Consider the following 24295-nt stretch of genomic DNA (forward strand, 5'->3'; position numbering starts at 1 on the left):
CAACATTGTGGGCTGAAGGGCCTGTACTGTGGTGCGGTGTTCTATGTTCTATATTCTATATGACCACCATGTGGCAAGGGTTCAGAGACCTCGTAGAAGAGGTCCACCATCTCTACCAACTAGAAGGACAAGGGCAGCAGAAGCACGAGGAACACCACCGCCTAGAAGTTGACCTCCGAGCCACACACCATCTTGACTTGGAAACCTATCGCCGTTCCTTCACCGTCGCTGGGTCAAAGTCCTGGAACTCCCTCCCTAACAGCTCTGTGGGTATATCCACACCTCAAGGACTGCAGCGGTTCAAGAAGGCAGCTCACCGCCACCTTCTCAGGGACAACTAGGGACGGGCAATAATTTTCCATCCTTAATTGCCCTGACTGAGTAACTTCAAAGGGCAGTTGAGAGCGAACCACATTCCTGTGGGTTTGGGGTCACAGTTGGGTCGGGGGTGAGAGAATTTCTTCCCTGGAGAACACCAGCGAGACAGACGGGATTGTTTTTTCCACAGCAATCCAGTAATTCATTGCAGAATTCGGTAAATGAAAAATAAGTAAACTCAGTCACTTACATACTCTTTTCTAAGGCATTCCTCTTTTCTTCCTCGGTATTGACTGAGGTGTTGGTATTGGTATTGGTGATTGATTGGCGTGGGAATCCATTGGGGGGATGGGCCACTGCCCCATCCTGATCGGAGAGGTGGGAGACTGGAGACTGCACCTAGGAGACACAAGTCCGTGAAAGTGTTACTCACATCCCTGACACCCCTCCACAGAAGGCAAGACCATTCCCAATAAAGAACACATGGGAATTAGAGGCCAGGAGGCTTTGAGTCTCACTGCCCTGCTCTTTCCCAGTGATCTGTCGCTGCTCCCTTTGGTGTGTTAGGTTTGAATCTGCTTTTAACCCCCTTTCACCAGTGGATTCCAGGTCAAGATGACTCCCAGAAGGTAAAACTGTCTCTCATATTTCATCTTACAGCAGGGAAGGAGGTCATTTGGCCCATCGAGTCTGTGCTGGCCCTCAGAGCAATCCTGTCAGTGCTATTCCCCGACTTTATTCTTTTGCACCCTATTCTCTCTCCCACATTCCCATCTACTCCCCCACCCCCCACCCCGTTTCTCTTGCCACTCACCTACGATTTACAGCGGCCAATTAACCCCCACCACCCCGCACACCTTTCGGATCTGGGAGGAATCCGGGGGAAACCCACACATTCACAAGGAGAACGTGCAAACTCCACACAGACAGCACCGAAGGTCGGGATCGAACCCGGGTCTCTGGAGCCGTGAAGTAACAGCTCTACCAGCGGCATCATTTTGCCTCAATCCTCCAAGGAAAGCAGCAGATGCCCCTGTGCTGTTAAATTCCTCTATAGTCGTGCCCTATCGAGCCCCATACACTCACACCAGTGCACTGATTCCACACCCAGTTGCAGATTCCGTGCATAAACATGCTGCATTGCAGACCCACACCCACACATGTTTTCAGTTCCCAGGATTAAGCACGCAATCGACCATTATACATGGACCACCTCAGATGACAATCAGGTTCCTGACTCTAACCTATTCCTTGAGAATACAGCAGTTGCTTAAAGCTCCACTTAATAACCCATTTGCCAATAACTGCAGTGCCCTACTTGGAAGGGGCATCATAGAGTCATACAGCACAGAAAAAGGCCCTTCGGCCCAACCAGTCCATGCTGACCGAGATGCCCGTCTAAGATAGTTCCATTTGCCGGTGTTTGGCCCATATCCCTCTGAACCTTTCCTATCCTATCCTCAGGGTTAAGGGTTCTGGGGAGAATGTGGGAGAATGGGGTTGAAGAAAAAAATCAGCCATGATTGAATGGTGGAACAGACTTGATGGGCCGAATGGCCTAATCTGCTCCCATATCTTACGGTCTTATGGTCTTTCCATGTGCCTGTCCAACTGTCTTTTAAATGTTGTTAATGTACCTGCCTCAACCACTTCCTCTGGCAGCTCGTTCCATATACGGACCACCCTCTGGGTGAGAAAGTTGCCCCTCAGGTTCCTATTAAATCTCTCCCCTCTCACCTTAAACCTGTTCCCTCGAGTTCTTGATTCCCCAACCCTGGGAAAAAGACTGTGTGTATTCATCCTGAGTATGACTGAGTATGTTGACCCACTGTCTACTCTTGGCTATCTATGCCCTCCTGAAATCCCTTGACATGCTACAGGAGTGCACATTATCGTTGCTTCATCAATCCACTGGCTTCGACACTTAGAGAGGCAGGGAGGGAGCAGAGGAGGGAGAATGGTGGGGACCGTTTCCTTCAGACCTTGCCGAATTTTACGGCAAGATCGACAAAGCATTATTTTGTGTTCCTTCCACCTGGTAGATAGATTGAGAGGGACGCTGGTTATCAGGAGGTCAGGTGTTTGGAGCCAAGACACAGCCAGAGGGGTGAACGGAGAGATGAATTAGAAAGCCCTAGGGTTGGAGAGACTGGAGGCCAGTGTTGGGGGAGATCAGGGTGGGGTTAAGAGATCATTTGATAAGATATCTTTATTAGTGACATGTACATCGAAACACACAGTGAAATGCATCTTTTGTGAAGAGTGTTCTGGGGGCAGCCCACAAGTGTCGCCACGCTTCCGGCGCCAACATAGCACGCCCACAACTTTCTAACCCATACGTCTTTGGAATGTGGGAGGAAACCGGGACACCCTGAGGAAACCCAAGCAGACACAGGGAGAATGTACAAACTCCTTACGGACAGTGGCCGGAATTGAACCTGGGTCTCTGGCACTGTAATAGCGTTACGCTAACTGCTACACTACCAATTAGTAATTGGTTTATTATTGTAACATGTACCGAGATACAGTGAAAAGCTTTTGTTTGCGTGCCATCCAGACAGATCATTCCATACATAAGTACATCGAGGTACTAAAACACAATAACAGAGTGCAGAATAAAGTGTTACAGTTACAGAGAAAGTGCAGTGCAGGGAGACAATAAGGTGCAAGGTTCACAACAAGGCAGATTGAAAGATCAAGAGTTCATCTTTAGTGTATAAGAGGTCTGTTCAAGAGTTTTATAACAGTGGGATAGAAGCTGTCCTTGAGCCTGGTGGTACGTGCTTTCAGACTATTGTATCTTCTGCCTGATGGGAGGGGGGAGAAGAGAGAATGTCTAGGGTGGGAAGGGTCCTTGCTTATGTTGGCTGCTTTCCCGAGGCAGCTGGAAGTGTAGTGGAAGAAGGTCATTAGGAAAGAAAAGATGAATTATGAAAGGAAGTTGGCAGATAACATTCGACAGGATACGAAGAGGTTTTGTAAATGTATGAGGAGTAAAAGACAGACACGGGTTGATATAGGATCAATCGATAACAGTGCGGGAGAGATTATAATGGATGATAACGAGATGGCAGAGGAACTAAATGAGTATTTTGCATCGGTCTTCACTGTGGAGGACATCAGCAATATACCGGATAGTCAGGGGTCTCACGGAATGGAACTGAGTTCAGTTAAGATTACTAGAGAGAAGGTGCTGGGAAAACTAAATGGGCTAAAGACTGATAAGTTTCCCAGACCAGATGAGGTGCATCCCCGGGTTCTGAAGGAGGTGGCTTTAGAGATAGCGGAGGCATTGGTGATAATTTTCCAGGAATCGATAGACTCCGGCATGGTTCCGGAGGACTGGAGGGTCGCAAATGTAGTTCCACTGTATAAGAAAGGTGGGAGGCAGCATAAAGGAAATTACAGACCTATTAGTCTGACGTCAGTGGTGGAAAAGTTATTGGAATTGATCCTCAAGGATGGGGTTATGGAATACCTAGAGGTGCAAGACAAGATAGGTCCTAGCCAGCATGGTTTCATGAAGGGAAGATCCTGCCTGACCAACCTATTGAAGTTTTTTGAAGAAATCACAGGTAGGGTGGATAAGGGAGAGGCGGTAGATGTTGTGTATTTAGACTTTCAAAAGGCCTTCGACAAGGTGCCACATAAGAGACTGATTAATAAGATGAGAGGTCATGGAATTACAGGTAGGATAACAGAATGGGTGGAGCATTGGCTGATGGGCAGGAAGCAAAGGGTGGGAATAAAAGGATCTTGTTCTAGTTGGCTACCGGTTACTACTGGTGTTCCGCAGGGGTTGGTGTTGGGGCTGCTTCTTTTTACCTTGTACATTAACGATTTGGATGATGGAGTAAATGTTTTGTGGCTAAGTTTGCAGATCACACCAAGATAGGTAGAGGAGTAGAGAGTATTGAGGAGACAGGAAGGTTGCAGAGAGACCTAGGTAGTTTAGGAGAATGGGCAAGGAAATGGCGGATGAGATTCAATGTTGAGAAATGTGCGGTTGTACACTTTGGAAACAGAAATAAACAGGCAGATTATTATCTAGAAGGAGAGAAAATTCAAAGTACAGAAGTACAAAGGGACTTGGGGGTACTCGTGCAGGATACCTTAAAGGTTAACCACCAAGTCAGATCGGTGGTAAAGAAAGCGAATGCTATGTTGGCATTCATTTCGAGAGGTATAGTGTATAAAAGTAAGGAAGTGTTGATGAGGCTCTATGGGGAACTAGTGAGGCCTCATTTGGAACACTGTGCACAGTTTTGGGCCCCATATCTTAGGAAGGATGTGCTGATGTTGGAGAGGGTTCAGAGGAGATTTACGAGGATGATTCCCGGAATGAAAGGGCTTACCTATGATGAGCGTTTGTCGGCTCTTGGACTGTACTCAATGGAGTACAGAAGAATGAGAGGGGACCTCATAGAAACATTTAAAACGTTGAAAGGACTGGACAGAGTAGATGTGGCCAAGCTGTCTCCCTTGGTGGGTGAGTCCAGGACCAGAGGGCACAATCTTAGAATTAGAGGGTACAGGTTTAAAACAGAGATAAGGAGAAATTTCTTTAGTCAGAGGGTGGTGAATTTATGGAATTCCTTGCCACGTACAGCAGTGGAGGCCAGATCATTGGAGGCGTTTAAGGAAGAGATAGATAGATATCTAATTAATCGGGGTATCAAGGGATGGGGATAAGGCCAGAAACTGGAGTTAGAATAGTTTTTTTTTTGCCCCCCCCCCCCCATTTCTCATTTCTTTTTCTTTTTTCCCTTTTCTTTGGAGCAGACTCGATGGGCCGAATGGCCTACTTCTGCTCCCTTGTCTTGTGACCTTGTGATCTAGACAGAGTCAATGAAGGGGAGGCTGGTTTTTGTGATGGACTGGACTGCAATTTCTTGCGATCTCGGGCAGAGTAGTTGCCATATCAAGCCATGATGCATCCGGATATGGTGCGCCTGTAAAAATTGGTGAGGGTCATTGGGGACATGCTGAACTTCCTTAGCCTCCTGAGGAAGTAGAGACGTTGGTGAGCTCTTTTGGCCATAATATCCACATAGTTGGACCAGGACAAATTGTGGGTGATATTAACACTGAGGAACTTGAAGCTCTCAACCATCTCCACCTCAGCACCATTGATACGTACGGGGAGTGGGGGGGGGTTGGGGTGGGGGGGGGTGTACTTCATTCCACTTCCTGAAGATTGGAAGGTTTGGGAGGATATTGGCAGAAAAGGGCTAGATTGGAAGATCAGAAAGCTCGGGATGAAGAGAGTGTGTGTGGGGCTTGGTGAGGATGGCAGGGTGGGAGTGTGTGGATGATCTACAGCTGCGGAAAGCAGTCCTCATCCTCCTGGTCCATGGGCAGTGGCGGAAGGGAACTTCCCCACTGGAGCCAGCAATCCTCACCTCCCTCCAGCTGACGGGGTTTCCTAATGCCCGGGAACCCCGATCATCCAGGGTTAAGCCTCAAATGTGAGGCAGGCAGCCCCACTATAATATTAAAATGAACCTTGACTCCAACAACCAGATTGGTTACCCTGATCTTCCACCCAATTCTGCATCCCAGTTCCATTAAACCCAGCACTGGGCAGGCAAAGGTGGCTTAGGTTTGTGTTTGAGAATTTTTTAATATATCAATTGAGCAACTCAATTGTGTCAAGCGGGCATGCTACTTGGACACTGACCGGGGCTTCACTCATCTGACCCCACAGCAGGGAGTGTTGGCACTCCCAGAGAGCTGGCATAGTCTCGATAGGCCGCATGGCCTCTTTCTCTGACGTCATGAGTATTCAGCGCTGGAGCAAACAGTGGCACAACATCCCAAATTACCCATCCACCCACCAACCCCATCCGGCACCTCCTGCGCCACCCGTCACTGGGTCTGTGGGTCCCACATTGACCTCATCGGTCACCTCAGAACCTATGGAAACAGACGGACAAATCATCCTCGATCCCAACATGTGTCACAGAAGGAGGTGAGGATAACTAGCCAAGGCTCTCCCAATGCACAAAACGCTGGAGGAACTCAGCAGGTCAGGCAGCATCCGTGGAGGGAAATGGACAGTTGACGTTTCAGGTCGAGACCCTTCATCAGGGCTGAGTAGGGGGGCGGTAGCCAGTATAAGAGAGGGGAAGGAGTGGGGCAAGTGATCCAGGTTCAGAAACAAATTTATTATCACTGACATATGGCATGAAATTTGTTTTTTTTTTGTGGCAGCAGTATAGTGCAACACGTAAAAATCGATAAATTACAAAAATAAATAGTCAGTGCAAAAAAAGAGGAATAACGAGGTAGTGTTCATGGGTTCACGGACCGTTCAGAAATCTGATGGCGGAGGGGAAGAAGCTGTTCCTGAAATGTTGAGGGTGGGTCTTCAGGCTCCTGTACCTCTTCCCCGATGGTAGTAATGAGAAGAGGGCATGTCCCGGGTGGTGAGGATCCTCAGTGACGGATGCCGCCTTCTTGAGGCACCGCCTCTTGAAGATGTCCTCGATGGTGGGGAGGGTTGTGCCCGTGATGGAGCTGACTGAGTCTACAACCCTCTGCAGCCTCTTGTGATCCTGCACATTGGAGCCTCCGTACCAGGCAGTGATGCAACCAGTCAGGTTACATCACGACCAGTCAGAAGGAGGGGTGATGGACGGATGGAGGAGGGGGGAGTGGAGACAGTGACAGAGGCTGGGAGGTGAGAGGTGGAGGTGACAGAGGGCTGCAGATGGTGGGATCTGACAGGAGAGGAAGGTGGGGCCTGGAACCAAATAAGGGAGGTGGGGAGGGCAGGTGGGAACAGTGGGGGGAGGGGACCCAGTGGGAGGGGTGTGTGGGTGGTGGGCGGATGGGGAGGGGGAAGAGACAGGGTGATAGGGGCTGGGGTGGGTGTGGGAGGAACTGGGGAGATCAGGAGGAGAGAGGAAAGGGACAGAGGGGGAGCAGGTTACTTGAAGTTGGAGAATTCAGTGTCCATGCCGTTGGGGTGTAGACTCCCCAGGGGGAGTATGAGGGGCTGTTCCTCTCTGGCAGTGGAGGAGGCCAAGGGCAGACAGGTTGGTGTGGGAATGGGGAGGGGAATTAAAATGACTGCAGCCGGGGAGTTCCAAGAGGTCACGGCGGACAGAGCGCAGGTGATCAGCAAAGAATTGACTACTGTGCGACTGTTCTCTCCGATGTAGAGGATACTCTCACACCTCCTTAGTGCTCGGGACCAAGCGCAAACGTCTACCCTTTGGTCTGTGTCTTGGTTAAAAAGTAGCAAAATACTGGACGTGAACTGTACGTGTTGGAAATGTTCACCGGGTTCAGCACATCTGCCTGCGTCACCATTAGGAACATAGGAACAGGAGCACAAATATTGCCTTGAATGTTGTGTTTTCAATGTATTCTGCCTGTATTGAATAACTGTAGCATCGGCTGAAGTACCAGCCAAAATATATGGGAACAACAAACAAAATGCCAGAGGAACGCAGCAGGTCAGGCAGCATCTATGGAGGGAAATGGATAGTCGATGTTTTGGGTCGAGACTGTCCATTCCCCTCCACAGATGCTGCCTGACCCGCTGAGTTCCTCCAGCTTTTTGTGTGTGTTGCTCCAGATTCCAACATCTGAAGAATCTCTTGTGTCTCCAAATTATATGGAACATTGGGGTAGGAAGAAGGCATTCAGCCCTTCAAACCTTTTCTAGCATTCAAGGAGATCAGGGCTGAACATCCATCTGTAACCCAAGTGACCAAAATCTATCAATCTCAATTGTTAATGGACCCCCAACGTGAGAGTCCTTTGGGGGAGAGAGTTCCAAATTTCCTTCACCTTTTGTGTGAAAGCTTGCTTCTTAATCTCTGATTTCTCTCTCCCTCAACTCTCACACATTGATTGCTTTAGCAAAATATCATCATGCCCAGACATCAGAGGCACATTGGAACCCTCTTTAAGTCAGATTTGAATCATCTTTCTATACTTAAAAATATTTATATAGCTCCTTTAATGGAGAAGTGTGTCCTCACTTCACAAGAGGCATGGAGAGAAGAAACAGGTCTAAGGATTTCAACAGCTCATATCTGGAGCAGAAGCAGAGCTGGTTATGCAGGAGGGAGGTGTGTGGTCTCTGGGATGGAAAGGGGTTGGAAACTCAGCTGGGGGTCATTGTGTTGAATTCTTGGCTCTGACATACTGCTGTACTGTTAACAACAGAGCTCCAAGCCCAACAATCCCCTTCAAACCAATGCACAACACACAAGAAATTTCCAACTCTTACTTGAGCTCATCCAAAGGCAACAGTCTCTCTGAAAGATAACTATTCCCACATTAATCAAAAAAAGTTGTTTTCTGTCGTGCCTTTCACAACCTAAAACACTCCCTTCCCAACTCGCACCATCTACAACATGCATTGCAGTTACTCACCCAGGCTACTCTGACAGCACCTCCTAAACTTGTAACTTTTGCCACCAAGAAGGACAAATTCCACCCCATCCTGACTAGGAAATATGTCGCCGTTCCGTCACCGTCGCTGGGTCTAAACCCCAGAACACCCTCCCCAACAGCACCGTGGGGAGCACCTTCACCAGAAGGTTCACCACCACTTTCTCAAGGGCAACGAGAGCTGGCCTTGCCAGCAACACCCAATTCCTGAAAAAAGGAATAAAGAAAAGCCTCAGGACATCCCGAGTATTCTGCAGAACTTTTGAAGTGCAGTTTATGCAGTTTTTGAAGTGCCTTTATTTAAGAAGGGCTGCAAAGAAAAACCTGGGAACTATAGACCAGTAAGCCTAATGTCTGTGGTAGGCAAGTTACTGGAGAGGATTCCTATATACAAGCATTTGTAAAGACAGGAGGGATAGTCAGCACAGCTTTGTGTGTGGGAGATCGTGTCTCACGAATTTGATTGAGTTTTTTGATGAAGTAACCAAGAAGGTCGATGAGGGCTGGGCTGTAGATGTGGTCTATATGGACTTCAGTCAGGCCTTTGATAAGGTTCTGCATGGTAGGCTGCTCTTCAAAGTTAGATCGCATGGGATCCAGGGAGAGCTGGCTAATTGGATACAGAATTGGTTTGATTGTACAAAGCAGAGGGTAATGGTGGAAGGTTGTATTTTGAACTGGAGGCCTGTGACTAGTGGTGCACCTCAGGGTCAGTGCTGGGCCCATTGCCATTTGGCATTGATATCAATGATTTGGATCAGAATGTACAAGGCATAGTTTACTAAGTGTGCAGATGACGCTAAAATTGGTGGTGTCGTTGTGAGTGAGGATGGTTATCAGGATTTACAGAGGGATGTTGATCAGCTGGGTCAGTGGGCCGAGGAGTGGCAAATGGAGTTTAATTCAGATAAGTGCGAGGTGTTGCACTTTGGGAAGTCAAATCAAGGTAGGACTTTCACAGTGAACGGTGGGGCCCTGGGGACTGTTGTAGAACAGAGGGACCGAGGAGTACAGGTACACGGTTCCCTGAAAGTGGTGACACAGGTAGACAGAGTGGTGAAGGCAGCTGTTGGTACGCTGGCCTTCACCAGTCAGGGCATTGAGTATAGACGTTGGGATGTTATGTTACAGTTGTACAAGACATTGGTGAGGCTGCATTTAGAATATTGTGTTCAGTTTTGGTCACCCTGCCATAGGAAAGATGCCATTAAGCTGGAAAGAGTGCAGAGGAGATTTACGAGGATATTGCTGGGACTCAAGGGACTGAGTTGTGGAGGAAGGTTTTGAGCAGGTTGGGACTTTGTGCATTGCAGTGTAGGAGAATGAGTGGTGATATTATGGAGATGTATAAAATCATGAGAGGCATAGATAGGGTGAATGCATGCAGTCTTTTCCCCAGGGTTGGGGAATCAAGAACTAGAGGGCACAGGTTTAAGGTGAGAGGGGAAAGATTTAATAGGAACCTGAGGGGCAACTTTTTCACCCAGAGGGTGGTCAGTATATGGAACGAGCTGCCAGAAGAAGTGGTTGAGGCAGGTACATTAACAACATTTAAACGACACCTGGACAGGTACATGGAAAGGAAAGGTTCAGAGGGATATGGGACAAACACAGGCAAATGGGACTAGCTTGGATGGGCATCTTGAACGGCATGGACCAGTTGGGCTGAAGAGCCTGTTTCCATGCTCTGACATTAACAGAGAGAGGTGCTGCCTTCTGGACTGCTATTACAGTGAGACCTCCTCAGCTCTCTCAAGTAGATATATAAAAAAAATCCCATGTCACTGTTTCAAAGATGATCAAGAGAGAATTCTGTTGGAATGCAGGCAGGAGAGCAACTAATTTGTGTACAGCAAGCTCCACGCAACATGATAATGATCAGAAAATCTGTTTCAGTGTCATCTGTTGAGTGATAAATATTGGCCAGGACACCACAGATCTCCTCCTCGATCCCAATAATGCCTCATCCAAATGCAGCAATACAGCAACCCTCAACACTCCCTGGGAAACATCTGTTTTAACCTTTGTGTTCGAGTTTTGTGGAGTGGTTGAAGCTGGATCGCTGACAGCACTTAAGAAATTTCTAGATGAACACTTGAATTGGCATAGAAGGCTATGGGCCAAGTGCTGGGACTGATACAGAAGGCTGCCCACTGGTCAACATGGATGAGTGGGCCGAATGGAATGGTTCCATGCTGTATGTGAGTCTATGACTCTATGAGTCGGACTTGAACCTACAGTGCTCTTGCTCGAAAACAAGGTTGCTTCCAACTGAGCCACAGCTAACAACAGCACTTAACACAAGCTGGTTTTCATTGAAAAGTGCTGTGCTTTGCTGTAATGGAGGATGAATAATTCAATGTGGAGACAAATTTGGCAAATCAGCCATTTTATTTGCAACCTCCAGAAACCCTGCTCCAAGTGGAGGCTCGGTCCAAAGAGAAAAATTCCTTGGCAGGAGAATTAGCAAATTGAATCCAGCCCAGGATCTTGGCTTGCAGTTTTAACACAAACTGTGTTCTTCTGCCAAAGGCAAAGAGATAAGAGACATTGTCAAGACATATCGATTCTGTTTAATATTCCCTTTCTGATTCTCATTGTGGGTCTTGGCAAGGAACCAGCTGCAAACTTCAAAGCACCTCCCAGAACCATAGAACAGTTACGGGACAGTGTGAAACGATTCAATCCATCAGGTCCAGGACACTGATCGAGGATTAGGATTGCAAGGTGCCTCCAGAGGATGTTTTTTGGGATTGGCATCACCTAGAATCTGGATTGCAGAGGTAAATGGGAAGGATCTGTGCTCCGAATGTGTACACCTGGGAGAGTATACTGGATGGTAACATACTGGTTATGTTTCGAAACCCTAATGTGGCAGGCTGCGTATTTATAGGAAATTCATATAGTGTTTCCTCCACAGATTTGTGCAGGAAGCATTGTAGATACCAGGCTGAACAAATCAGGAAGGTCCCAGGGATATTGAAGAAACAAACAAAAATACTGCAGATGCTGAAAATCTGAACTAAAAACAGAGTCATACAGTCACAGCACAGAAACAGCTCCTTGGGCCCATCATGGTAGTTATCTATACTAGTTCCATCTACCCACATCTGGTCCAAAGCCTTTGATCTGTAACAGAAAACAGTGCAAATAGTCAGCAGGTCAGGCAGCATCTGTGGAGAGGTACTGGTGAAAGTCTGTGAGGGCTGCAAACAAAATGGCCACTTTGCTCAATTTGTAGCTCACCCACGTTGAATTATTCATCATCCATTCCAGCAACACAGTGTGCTTCAATGAAAACAAGCTACAACTGGCAGCAACCTTGTCTTTAAGTGAGACGGCGGTGGATTCAATACCACTCCCAGTCTGGAAGTTTGAGCATAAAAAATCATTGTTGATGCGCCTGAGGCAGAACTGAGCGATCACTGCAATGAAAAGTTGTTATCGACCTGAAGCGCTGACTGTTTCTCTCCCGACAGATGCTGCCTGGCCCACTGAATGTTTCTAGGTCTATTTGTTGGTCTGGGGAATGTTATATAGACCAGTTGGAAATATGGGCGGAGAAATGGCAGATGGAGTTTAATCTGGACAAGTGTGAAGTGTTGCACTTTGGGAGATCAAATGTAAGAGGAAAGTGTACAGTAAATGGCAGGACCCTTGGAAGCACTGATGTACAGAGGGATCTTAGAATGCGAGTCCATAGCTCACTGAAAGTGGACAGGGTGGTAAAGAAGGTGTACAGTGTACTTGTCTTCATCGGTCAGGGCACTGAGTATAAAGTTGGGAAGTCATGTTGCAGCTGTATAAACTTTGGTTAGGCCACATCTGGAGTATTATATGCAGTTCGGGTCACCCCATTACAGGAAGGATGTGGAGGCTTTGGAGAGGGTGCAGAAGAGGTTCACCAGGACGCTGCCTGGATTGGAGAGTATGAGCTATAAGGAGAGGTTGGACAAACTTGGGTTGTTTTCTCTGGAGCGTTGGAGGCTGAAGGGAGACCTGATAGAAGTTTATGAAATTATGAGGGGCGTAGATAGAGTAGACGGCCAGAGTCTTTTTCCCAGGATAAAAATTTCAAATACTAGAGGGCATAGGTTTAAGGTGGGGGGGGGGGGGAAACGTTTAAGGAAGATTTCCGAGGCAAATTATTTACACAGAGAGCGGTGGGTGCGTGGAACGGGCTGCCAGGGGAGGTGGTGGAAGCAGATACAACAGCAATGTTTAAGAGACATTTAGACAGACGCACGAACAGGCAGGGAATGGAGGGATATGGACCATATGCAGGAGATGGGATTAGTTTGGACTGGAATCGTGTTCGGTACAGACATGGTGGGCCGAAGGGCCTGCTCCTGAGCTGTACTGTTCTATGTTCTGTGTTCCCCGCTGCCACCAGCCACAGCACAGTTACTACAGCCCTCACTACGTGGGTTCAAGTACTGCACCAGAGACTGGAGCCCTGTGATCCTGTTGTCACGCCGGTGAAGTGCTGGGGGGGTGCTGCACTGTCAGAGGTGCCATCTTTCACATGAGAGAGGAAATCATAGCCCTGTCTGCTCTCTCAGGCACAAAAGATCCCATGACCCTGGTGTGAAAAGGACCAGGCCTGATCCTCCTGTTGTCCCAGCCAGTGTAATTGGTAATTGGTTTATTATTGTCACATGTACCGAGGGACAGTGAAAAACTTTAGTTTGTGTGCCATCCCGACAGATCATTCCACACGTCAGTACCTCGAGGTCATAAAAAGTAAACAGAATGCAGAATATAGTGTCACAGTTACAGAGAAAGTGCAGTGCAGGCAGACAATAAGGTGCAATGGCCACGACGAGTAGCTTTGGAGATCAAGAGTTCATCTTTGAGTGTATGAGAGGTCCGTTCAAGAGTCTGATAACAGTGGGATAGAAGCTGTCCTTGAGCCTGGTGGTACGTGCTCTCAAGCTTTTGTATCTTCTACCCGATGGGAGATGGGAGAAGAGAGAATGCCTGGGGTGGGAGGGGTCCTTGATTATGTTGGCTGCTTTCCCAAGGCAACGGGAAGTGCAGACAAAGTCCATGGAGGGGAGACTGGTTTCCGTGATGGACTGGGCTGTGTCCACAACTCTCTGCAGTTTCTTGTGGTCTTGGGCAGAACAGTTGCCGTACCAAGCCATGATGCATCCGGATCGGATGCTTCCTATGGGACATCTGAAAAAAATTGGTGAGTGTCAGCGGGGACATGCCGAATTTCCTTAGCCTTCTGAGGAAGTAGAGGCGTTGGTGAGCTTTCTTGGCTGTGGCATTTACATGGTTGGACCAGGGCAAGCTGTTGGTGATATCTACATCGAGGAACCTGAAGCTCTCAACCATCTCCACCTCAGCACCACTGATACAGACAGGGGTGTGTACTCTGCCCCCTTCCTGCAGTCAATGACCAGCTCTTTTGTTTTGTTGATAGCAAGGGAGAGATTGCTGTCTTGTCACTATGTCACGAGACTCTCTACCTGCTTCCTCTACTCAATCAATGTCACTGAAAAATGAATTGTCTGATCATTATCACAATGCTGTATGTGGGATCTTGCTGTGTAGAAATTGGCTGATACAGTTCCTCCTTTACAACAATGACCACTGCCCAAAACGCACCTTCAATGACTTCTTTTTCCTTGTATTTAAACGTTACCTTCGTAAAATCTCATTTGGTCTCCTTTCCCACTTGGAGTAGAGGTTCACCCGACAGATCCCTGGAATGTGGAGAGATTGGGTCGACCATTGAGGAGGCTTTGAATATTCCCTTGGTTAGAAGAATGAAACGTGAGCTTGTCGGCACACGGAACATTTAGGGATTGATTGTGGAACATCCAGAACTAGGAGGCAGAGACTCGGGATTTGAGATCAGTTATTTAGGACTGGGATATATTTTGCCATCCAGAGATTGCTGTTGTGGATCTTTGGAATTTTCTTGCCCACAGAGCTATGGATGGTTGGCAACTGCATTTATCTATGGCTGGAAAAGATGGATTGTTTTTAACTTCAGAAGATGTTGACTGGATGGCAAAGTACAAGGTAAGTACCAGCGCTGATCTTGTTGGATGTTGGAGCAGGCTCGATAAGTTGAATGGCCGACTGCTGCTTCTACTTCTTCACAGCCACAGCTTTTGTTTCACTGATTGGCTTCAGTGTTCAGTGTATCGCGACTGACTGATCGCACTCTGAGGGTGCTGTTCTACCCAGAGACTGCAGGGGTTTCAGCTCCTGGGAATAGGTGAGACCTTCACTGGGGCTGAGTGGGCTAGTGCACACATTGGCACAGAGCAAGTGGGAACAAGGGTTTGGTGTCAACTGAAATTCTCTAAGTAACAGCAGAACTACAGCTCTGCCTTCAATACAATAATACCAAGCAAGCTTGTCACCAAACTCCGAGACCTGGGACTCAACACCTCCCTCTGTAACTGGATCCTTGACTTTCGAACAAACAGACCGCAATCAGTGAGGACAGGCAGCAACACCTCCGGCACGATTATTCTCAACTCTGGTGCCCCACAAGGCTGCGTCCTCAGCCCTCTACTCTACTCCCTATACACTCACCACTGTGTGGCCAGATTCTGCTCTAACTTCATCTACAAGTTTGCAGATGATACCACCGTTGTAGGCCATATCTCAAACAGTGATGAGTCGGAGTACAGGAAGGAGATAGAGAGCTTAGTGGAATGGTGTCATGAAGACAACCTTTCCCTCAATGTCAACAAAACTAAAGAGCTGGTCATTGACTTCAGGAAAGGGGGCGGTGTACATACACCTGTCTACATCAATAGTGCTGAGGTTGGGAGGGTTGACAGCTTCAAGTTCCTGGGAGTGAACATCACCAATAGCCTGTCCTGGACAAACCACGTGGATGCCATGGCCAAGAAAGCTCACCAGGGCCTCTACTTCCTCAGGAGGCTAAAGAAATTTGGTTTGTCCCCTTTGACTCTCACCAACTTTTACCGATGCACCATAGAAAGCATCCTATCAGGATGTATCACGGCTTGGTACGGCAACTGCTCTGCCCAGGACCGCAAGAAACTGCAGAGAGTTGTGGACACAGCCTAGCACATCACGGACACCAGCCTCCCCTCCTTGGACTCTGTCTTTACTTCTCGTTGTCTTGGTGAAGCAGCCAGCATAATCAAAGACCCCACCCACCCGGGACATTCTCTCTTCTCTCCTCTTCCATCAGGTAGAAGATACAGGAGCCTGAGGGCACATACCACCAGGCTCAAGGACAGCTTCTACCCCACTGTGATAAGACTATTGAACAGTTCCCTTATACGATGAGATGGACTATGACCTCACGATCTACCTTGTTTTGACCTTGCACCTTATTGCACTGCACTTTCTCTGTAGCTGTGACACTTTACTCTGTACTGTTACTGTTTTTACCTGTACTACATCAATGGACTCTGTACTAACTTGAAGTAACTGCACTATGTAATGAATTGACCTGTAAGATTGGTTTGTAAGACATGTTTTTCACTGTACCTCGGTACAAGTGACAATAATAAACCAATACCAATACCAATGCTGTTCTGATGCATACCGAGCAGCACTTCTGCTGGAAATTCATCCCCAGCCATTCAGTCACAATCCATGAGCTTTCCAGTCGCAACAGCACATTGTGCTCTACTGAAGTCATGCTGGTTAAGATTTGAACACTTACACTGACATTGACTCATTCCCCTTCATTAAACATGCTTGTCATATCCTCAAAGAGATCCAATAAATTTGTCAAACATAATTTCCATTACATAAAACCATATGACTCTGCTCAATTGTATTATGATCCCCACCATCCAGCCCTCATCGCTGAGTGGTGCTGCAATAACAACCTCACACTTAAGATCAACAAAACCAAAGAGCTAATCGTTGACTTCAGAAAGGGGAAGTCGGGAGACGACGTGCCTGTTCTCATTGGTGGGTCGGAGGTGGAGAGAGTCAACAGCTTCAAATTCCTGGGCATTAACATATCGGATGAGCCGTCTTAGAAGCTTTACTTTCTTAGAAGGTTAAGGAGGTTTGGCTTGTCACCGAACACTCTAACAAACTTCTACAGGTGCACTGTTGAAAGTATCCTGACCGGGTGCATCATGGCCGTCGCAACAACAACCTCGCACTCAACGCCAGCAAGACCAAGGAATTGATTGTGGACTTCAGGAAGGGGAGTTCGAGAGAACACACACCAGTCCTCACTGAGGGGTCAGCGGTGGAAAGGGTGAGCAGCTTCAAGTTCCTGGGCGTCAACATCTCAGACACATCTTGGGCCCAACACATCGATGCAATCATGAAGAAGGCACGCCAGCAGCTCTACTTCATTAGTAGTTTGAGGAGATTTGGTACGTCACCAAGGACTCTTGCAAATTTCTACAGATGTACAGTGGAGAGCATTCTGACTGGTTGCATCACCACCTGGTATGGAGGCTCCAACGTGCAGGATCAAAAGAGGCTGCAGAGGGTTGTAGACTCAGCCAGCTCCATCGCGGGCACAACCCTACCCACCATCGAGGACATCTTCAAGAGGTGGTGCCTCAGGAAAGCAGCATCCATCACCAAGGACCCTCACCACCTGGGACATGCCCTCTTCTCGTTAGTACCATCGGGGAGGAGGTACAGGAGCCTGAAGACCCACACTCAATGATTCAGAAACAGCTTCTTCCCCTCCGCCATTGGACTTCTGAACGGTCCATGAACCCATGAACACCACCTCGTTATTCCTTCTTTTTACACTATTTATTTATTTTTGTAACTTCTAGTAATTTTTATGTCTTGCACTGTACTGCTGCCACAAAACAACACATTTCACAACATATGTCAGTGATAATAAACCTGACTCTGATGCAAGAGGATGCAGAGAGTAGTGGACACAGCCCAGTCTCTCAGGCACATCCCTCCCCACCACTGACAGCATCTACAGGAGGTGCTGCCTCAAGAAGGCGGCATCGATCATCAAGGATCCCCACCATCTGGGTTATGCCCTCTTCTCGCTGCTCCCGTCAGGCAGGAGGTACAGAAGCCTGAAGTCCCACACCACCAGGTTCAGGAACAGCTACTTTCCGACAACCATCAGGTACTTGAACCGACCTGCACAACCCTAACCCTACCTCAGCAACGGAACACTACGGACCACCTCTTGCACTGCCGTGGACTTGTCCCTGATTGTATCTTTTTTTGCACTGATGTCTTGTTTCGCACAGGGTTTACTTCACTGCCTTGTATAATTTATGTTCTGTGTGTTGTCTGTACCTATGTGCCTGTGATGCTGCTGCAAGCAAGTTTTTCATTGTACCTGTACCTCACCGTACTTGTGCACATGACAATAGACTCGACTTGACAATTTTCTAAATGTCCTGCTACTGTTTCCTTCACAGGGGATTCTCCACATCTTTCTTCCCAGATGCTGACTGACCTGCTGAGTTTTCTCTGGCAGCTTCTGTTAACACACTAATGAATGAAGGGTTCATCTCCAAGGCAACTGAACGAACTGCCTTAGACAAGGAGGCCTTTGGTTAAACCGGTGATTCAAACGGAACTACAAGCTCAACCACAGCTCGTCCAGGCATATAAAACAAGCAAGTTCCCAGACGGGTATCGTACTTGCAGACAGAACCCAGCTTTGATTTGGGCTCTGAATGCATCATCTCATCTATCATTTAAGTCCCTTAAAATGGACACATTTTGTTTCATTATTAACCTCTTTCATTTTTAATATCTTCTTAATGAGACAAGAGACTGTAGCCCTTCTCCAAGAAGAGCATCGATTCTCCACAGGATTTTATTGGGAATTCTGTTGGGAATTCTGTTATACAGCATTCTGTTGGGAAGTAACAAATTTTAAACAGTGATCCAGGGCTGCTGAGTTCACACGATACCCTCGTATAACACTGAGTTAGAGAAATACAAACATCCCACTTTACTCCAGGCAATAATAAACCTCTTAGCAACGCTTAGCAACATTTAGCTGTGAGTCCCAGCTCACTGAATGAGCTCTTGCATCTAAGCAGCTCTGGAGACTTGAGCGTAAGCGGTGGAACAGAACGCTGGTGCAGCGGGTAGAGCCACTGCCTAACAGCTCCAGGGGCCCAGGTTCAATCCTGACCTCCGGTGCTGCCTGTGTGGAGTTTGCACGTTCTCCCTGTGACCGCGTGGGTTTACCCAGGGTGCTCCGGTTTCCTCCCACATCCCAAAGACGCACGGGTCGGTGGGGTAATTGGCCACTGTAAATTATCCCCAGTGTGTGGGTGAGGGGTAAAATCTGGGGGGAGTTGGTGGGAATGTGGGGAGAATAAAATGGGATCAGTGGAAATGGCTGGTCGATGACTGGTGCAGACTTGATGAACTGAAGGGCCTTTTTCTGCACTGTATCTTTCTATGAATCTATGACTCTAAAACCCAGGCTGTCACTCGCAGCACTGAGGGAAGGCAAAACAATTGGAGGTGCCAAGTTTCAGAGGAGTTGTTAAACTGAGGTCCCTCAACCTGCCTGCCCAGATCTCAGTGTTACCTGTGTATTCTGGCAAGTTTTATCTCTCAGCCAAAATCACTAAAATGGATTATTCCACACCATTTCCACACCGACCTGCCTGTCCTCGGCCTCCTCCACTGCCAGGGTGAGGCCGAACACAGACTAGAGGAACAGCCCCTCATATTCCCCCTGGGGAGTCTACATCCCGACAGCATGGACACCCAATTCTCCAACTTCCCCAACCTGCTCCCCCTTTGTCCCTTTCCTCTCTCCTCCTGATCTCCCCAGTTCCTCCCACACCCACCCCAGCCCCCACCACCCTGTTTCTTTCCCCTCCCCTACCCCCTGCCCATCACCCACACACCCCTCCCACTGGGTCCCCTCCCCCCACTGTTCCCGTCTGCCCTCCCCACCTCCCTTATTTGGTTCCAGGCTCCACCTTCCTCTCCTATCAGATCCCACCATCTGCAGCCCTCTGTCACCTCCACCCATCACCTCCCAGCCTCTGCAGGCAGGCACGGTAGTGTAGCGGTTAGCGTAACGCTATTACAGCGCCAGCGACCCGGGTTCAATTCCGGCCGCTGCCTGTAAGGAGTTTGTACGTTCTCCCCGTGACTGCGTGGGTTTCCTCCGGGTGCTCCGGTTTCATCCCACATTCCAAAGACGTACGGGTTAGGAAGTTGTGGGCGTGCTATGTTGGCGCCAGAAGTGTGGCGACACTTGCGGGCTGCCCTCAGAACACTTGACGTAAAAGATGCATTTCACTGTGTGTTTTGATGTACATGTGACTAATAAAGAAATCTTATGTCATCTTACCTGGATCCACCTATCACCTCCCAGCCTCTGTCACCGTCTCCACTCTCCCCCCCTCCCATCTGCCTATCCCCCCTCCTCACCTGGATCCACCCATCACCTCCCAGCTCTTGCCCCCCCCCCCCCCACCTCTTTATGCTGACCATCTCCCCTCTATCTTTCAGTCCAATAAAGAGCTCGACCCGAAACATTGGCTGTCCATATCCCTCCAGCGTTGTGTGTGTTGCTCCAGATCCGAGCATTTGCAGTCTCTTGTGTCTCCGTCATGTCAGGAAGAACGGCTTATCATTAGGAAGAAAGTGGATTATCTTTTCATTTATTTTGTTGCTGTTTGTGGGAGCTTACTGTGCACAAGCAGGCCGCTGCCACTGCTCCATTACACCTGCTGCACTTCAGAAGTACTTTATCAGATGTATAAGTGCAAGTCCCCTCTTTATACTTTTGTTCTAACCTGAAATTTTTAAAATTTTTATTTTATTAAATTTTATTTTATTTACAGTGTGGTAACAGGCCCTTCCGGCCCAACGAGTCCGCACCGCCCATTTTAAACCCAAATTAACCTACCCGTACGTCTTTGGGATGTGGGAGGAAACCGGAGCACCTGGAGGAAACCCATGCAGACACGGGGAGAACGTACAAACTCCTTAACAACAGCGGCCGGAATTGAACCCGGGTCTCTGACGCTGTAATAGCGTTATGCTAACCGCTACACTACTGTGCCTGCCCATACTTATATACTTACAATAGATAAATGATAAAGGTTACACGCACCAATCAGCAGCCATTAAACCGACCTCTCCGGGAAGTTAACACGGCAAGAGACCCTCGGTTGCTTGCCGGAATGAGGGCTGAAGGGTGGGGGTTGGACGTTGGGACACTGCGAAGGAATTGGGACAAGTGAGACTGAGACAATTGAAGCTCTGCCTGGAGAGCATCACCTTGAGGAGGTTGAAGCTTTGAAAGTCACTTGGGGGAGGCCCTGAACCATGCATGTGCTTAGGGGAGATGGTCTTCAAGTGATGGGGTTAGTGGCAAGGTCGGAAGGATGCGCACCGGAGGAGTAAAAGAAGATATTCCAGACCCACGGTCGGGAGAGGCCGTGGAGAGACAGGCAAATGGGAACAAGGATTTTGAAGTCATTCGTCTGAAGGATGAGGAGCCCGTGGGTGACGGACTAACCAAGGCTGCAGAGTAAGCAAGGTTTGACGTGTGGTAAGGCATGGGGGTGTGTTAGGGGGATCAAGGCCGAGGGTAGTGGGAGGCAGTTAGATGTCATAGAACCATAGCCATGGAGCCATACGGCATGGAAACACAGGCCCTTCGGCCCACCGAGTCCGTGCCGACCAACAACCACCCGTTTACGCCAATCCCATTTTATTCTCCCCACATTCCCATCAACTCGCCCCAGATTCTACCCCTCACCCACACACTGGGGCCAAGTAACAATGGTCAATTAACCCACTGACCCCGCATGTCTTTGGGATGTGGGAGGAAACCGGAGCACCCGGGGGAAACCCACGGGGTCACAGGGAGAACGTGCAAACTCCACACAGACAGCGCCGGAGGTGGTTGGGAAGTGACTGTTTCAAGGAAGTTGGGGAAGTGTAGCAGTGTGGGTCGGTGACATTGAAGAGCTGGAAATGGCTATTCTTGGTAATGCTGGTTGTGGAGGATGCAAAGGATGGTACCAGGCATGGAGAGTGAGGGGAGGTCAGTGAGGCTGGAGTTGTTCTCGTTTGAACAAAGGAGGCTTGGAAAACTTTAATCCCTTTAATACCTTTGGCAGTAATGGAGGCAGGTCTTGCTGCACAGGTGAAGCAGTGGCCTGGATTTTTTTGTTGGTAAATCGGTTTATTATTGTCACATGTACTGAGGTACAGTGAAAAACTTTGTTTTGCACGCCGTCCAGACAGATCATTTCACCACATCAGTACATCGAGGTAGTACAAGGGAAAAGCAATAACAGAATGCAGAATATAGTGTTACAGCTACAGAGAAAGCGCAGTGCAGGTAGACAATAAGGTGCAAGGCCAAAACGATGTAGATTGTGAGGTCAAGAGTCCATTTTATTGTACTAGGGGGTCGTTCAATAGTCTGATAACGGTGGGATAGAAGCTGTCCTTGAGCCTGGTGGTACGTGCTTTCAGGCTTTTGTATCTTCTGCCCGATGGGAGGGGGGAGAAGAGAGAATGTCCAGGATGGGTGCAGTCTTTGATTATGTTGGCTGCTTTACCAAGGCAGAGGGAAGTGTGGACAGGAAGGAAGGAAGGTGTGACTATGAAGTATGAGGACTCAGGATGTTGCGGTGTCGGGGCTCCAGCCTTTGAACCTTGTCTAACAGCTGTAAGGTACTCTTTGCCTGTACGATGCTAACAATGACAACCTGAACATTGTGCTCTGGAACAGAAGACCATTCAGGTCGGGCAGTAAAAAGGCACATGTTAGTGGTAGAGTACAGTACAGTTGGGGGAAGAGATACTCTTCTCTACAGCTGTGACTTGGAGTCCCATAGATTGAGAAACCTGCCCGGTGCCCAGGTGAAAGGCATCTCCTCTGGGTGAAAAGGACTGGAATGGGGGTCGGGGGGAGGTGGTGGGGAGGGAGTATAGATCTTGTGGTGTAAGTTCATAGCTCCCTGAAAGTGGCAACACCATTGGTAAAGAAGGCATACAGCATGCTTGCCTTCATCGATCGGGGCGTTGAGTATAAAAGTCAGGAAGTCACATTGCAGCTGTATAAAACTTTGGTTCAGCCGCAATTGGAGTATTGTGTGTGTTTCTGGTCGCCCCCATTACAGGAAGGGTGTGGAGGCTTTGGAAAGGGTATGGAAGAGGTTCACCAGGATGCTGCCTGGATTAGAGAGTATAAGCTATAAGGAGAGGTTGGACAAACTTGGGTTGTTTTCTCTGGAGCAGCAGAGGCTGACGGGAGACCTGATAGATGTTTATAAAATTATGAGAGGCGTAGATAGGGTAGACGGTCAGAGTCTGTTTCCCAGAGTGGAAATGTCAAATACTAGAGGGCATGGGTTTAAGGTGAGAGGGGGAAAGTTTAAAGGAGATGTGCGGGGCAAGTTTTTTTACACAGAGAGCGGTGGGTGCCTGGAACGGGCTGCCAGGGGAGGTGGTGGAGGCAGATACAGTGGTGGTGTTTAAGAGGTATTTAGACAGACACAAGAACAGGCAGGGAATGGAGGGATATGGACCATGTGCAGGCAAATGGCATTAGTTTAAATTGGCGTCATGGTCGGCACAGACATGGTGGGCCGAAGGGCCTGTTCCTGTGCTGTTCTGTTCTATGTTCTATAGTTGTCATAATCCACCTGGGAACCAACAACAGAGGTGGAACTAAGAAAGAAATCCGGCAAAGGCAGTGTGGGAAGCCAAGGTCTAAATTAACTAATCAAACCACAAAAGTAATATCCTTTGGATCACTACATGAGCCATGTGTAAAATGGACCAGGTTTGCATGACGCAGGGGGTGGTGTTGGGGAAGAGGCATTCTGTTGGGACGGATGTCACTTAAACTGAGCTGGATCCAATGTGAATCAGAGAACTAGGATTGCTGATGTCACTTTAGGCTAATAAAGTTTAAAGCCAGGCCTACAAACCTGAGTGGGTGCAAGGTTCTGTAGAGGGGAGGGTTGTAAACTTAAAGAGGAAAGTGAAAAAAAAGCTTTGGAGGAGAATAAGGAGGATGAGACAGGAAAGGACAGAGTTGAGCGGTAATGGTGTCTTCGTAAACAAAGTCAATTCAAGGAGAAATGGTAAAAAGTTAAAAGTTAAGACGGTGTATCAGACTGCACAAAGCTTGCATAACAAAATAGATGAACTAATGAGAGGCATAGATCGAGTGGACAGTCAGAGACTTTTTCCCAGGGCGACAATGGCTAACATGAGGGGACATAATTTTAAGGTGATTGAGGAAGGTATAAGGGGGATGTCGGGGGTAAGTTTTTTTTACACAGAGAGTGGTGGGTGCGGGGAACGCACTGCCTGCAGAGGTTGTGGGGGCAGATACATTAGGGGCATTTAAGAGACTCTTAGATAGACACATGAATGATAGAAAAGTAGGGGGCTATTTGGGAGGGAAGGCTTAGATAGATCTTAGAGCAGGATAAAATGTCGGCACAACATCGTGGGCCGAAGGGCCTGTACTGTGCTGTAGTGTTCTATGTTCTATAATGACACAAATAAAGACAAATGGGTTTGACCTATTAGCTACTACTGAGACATGGTTGCATGGTAACCAAGATTGGGAATTAATTATTTCAGGGTACTTGACATT

At 48.1% G+C, this 24295-nt stretch overlaps 1 protein-coding gene across 3 annotated transcripts in view; it reads right to left on the minus strand.

Annotated features, from left to right (window-relative positions):
* LOC127567001 (rho guanine nucleotide exchange factor 25-like) overlaps window positions 1-24295 on the minus strand; it is a 156260-nt gene that overhangs the window by 48355 nt on the left and 83610 nt on the right. For all 3 annotated transcript variants that reach the window (XM_052009608.1, XM_052009607.1, XM_052009606.1), the window contains one exon: window positions 569-717. In XM_052009608.1, coding sequence (XP_051865568.1) covers window positions 569-717 — 149 coding nt within the window. The remainder of the gene's footprint in view (window positions 1-568; window positions 718-24295) is intronic.

The sequence above is a fragment of the Pristis pectinata genome, chromosome X (genome assembly GCF_009764475.1).
Source record: "Pristis pectinata isolate sPriPec2 chromosome X, sPriPec2.1.pri, whole genome shotgun sequence".
NCBI classification, from domain to species: Eukaryota; Metazoa; Chordata; class Chondrichthyes; order Rhinopristiformes; family Pristidae; genus Pristis; species Pristis pectinata.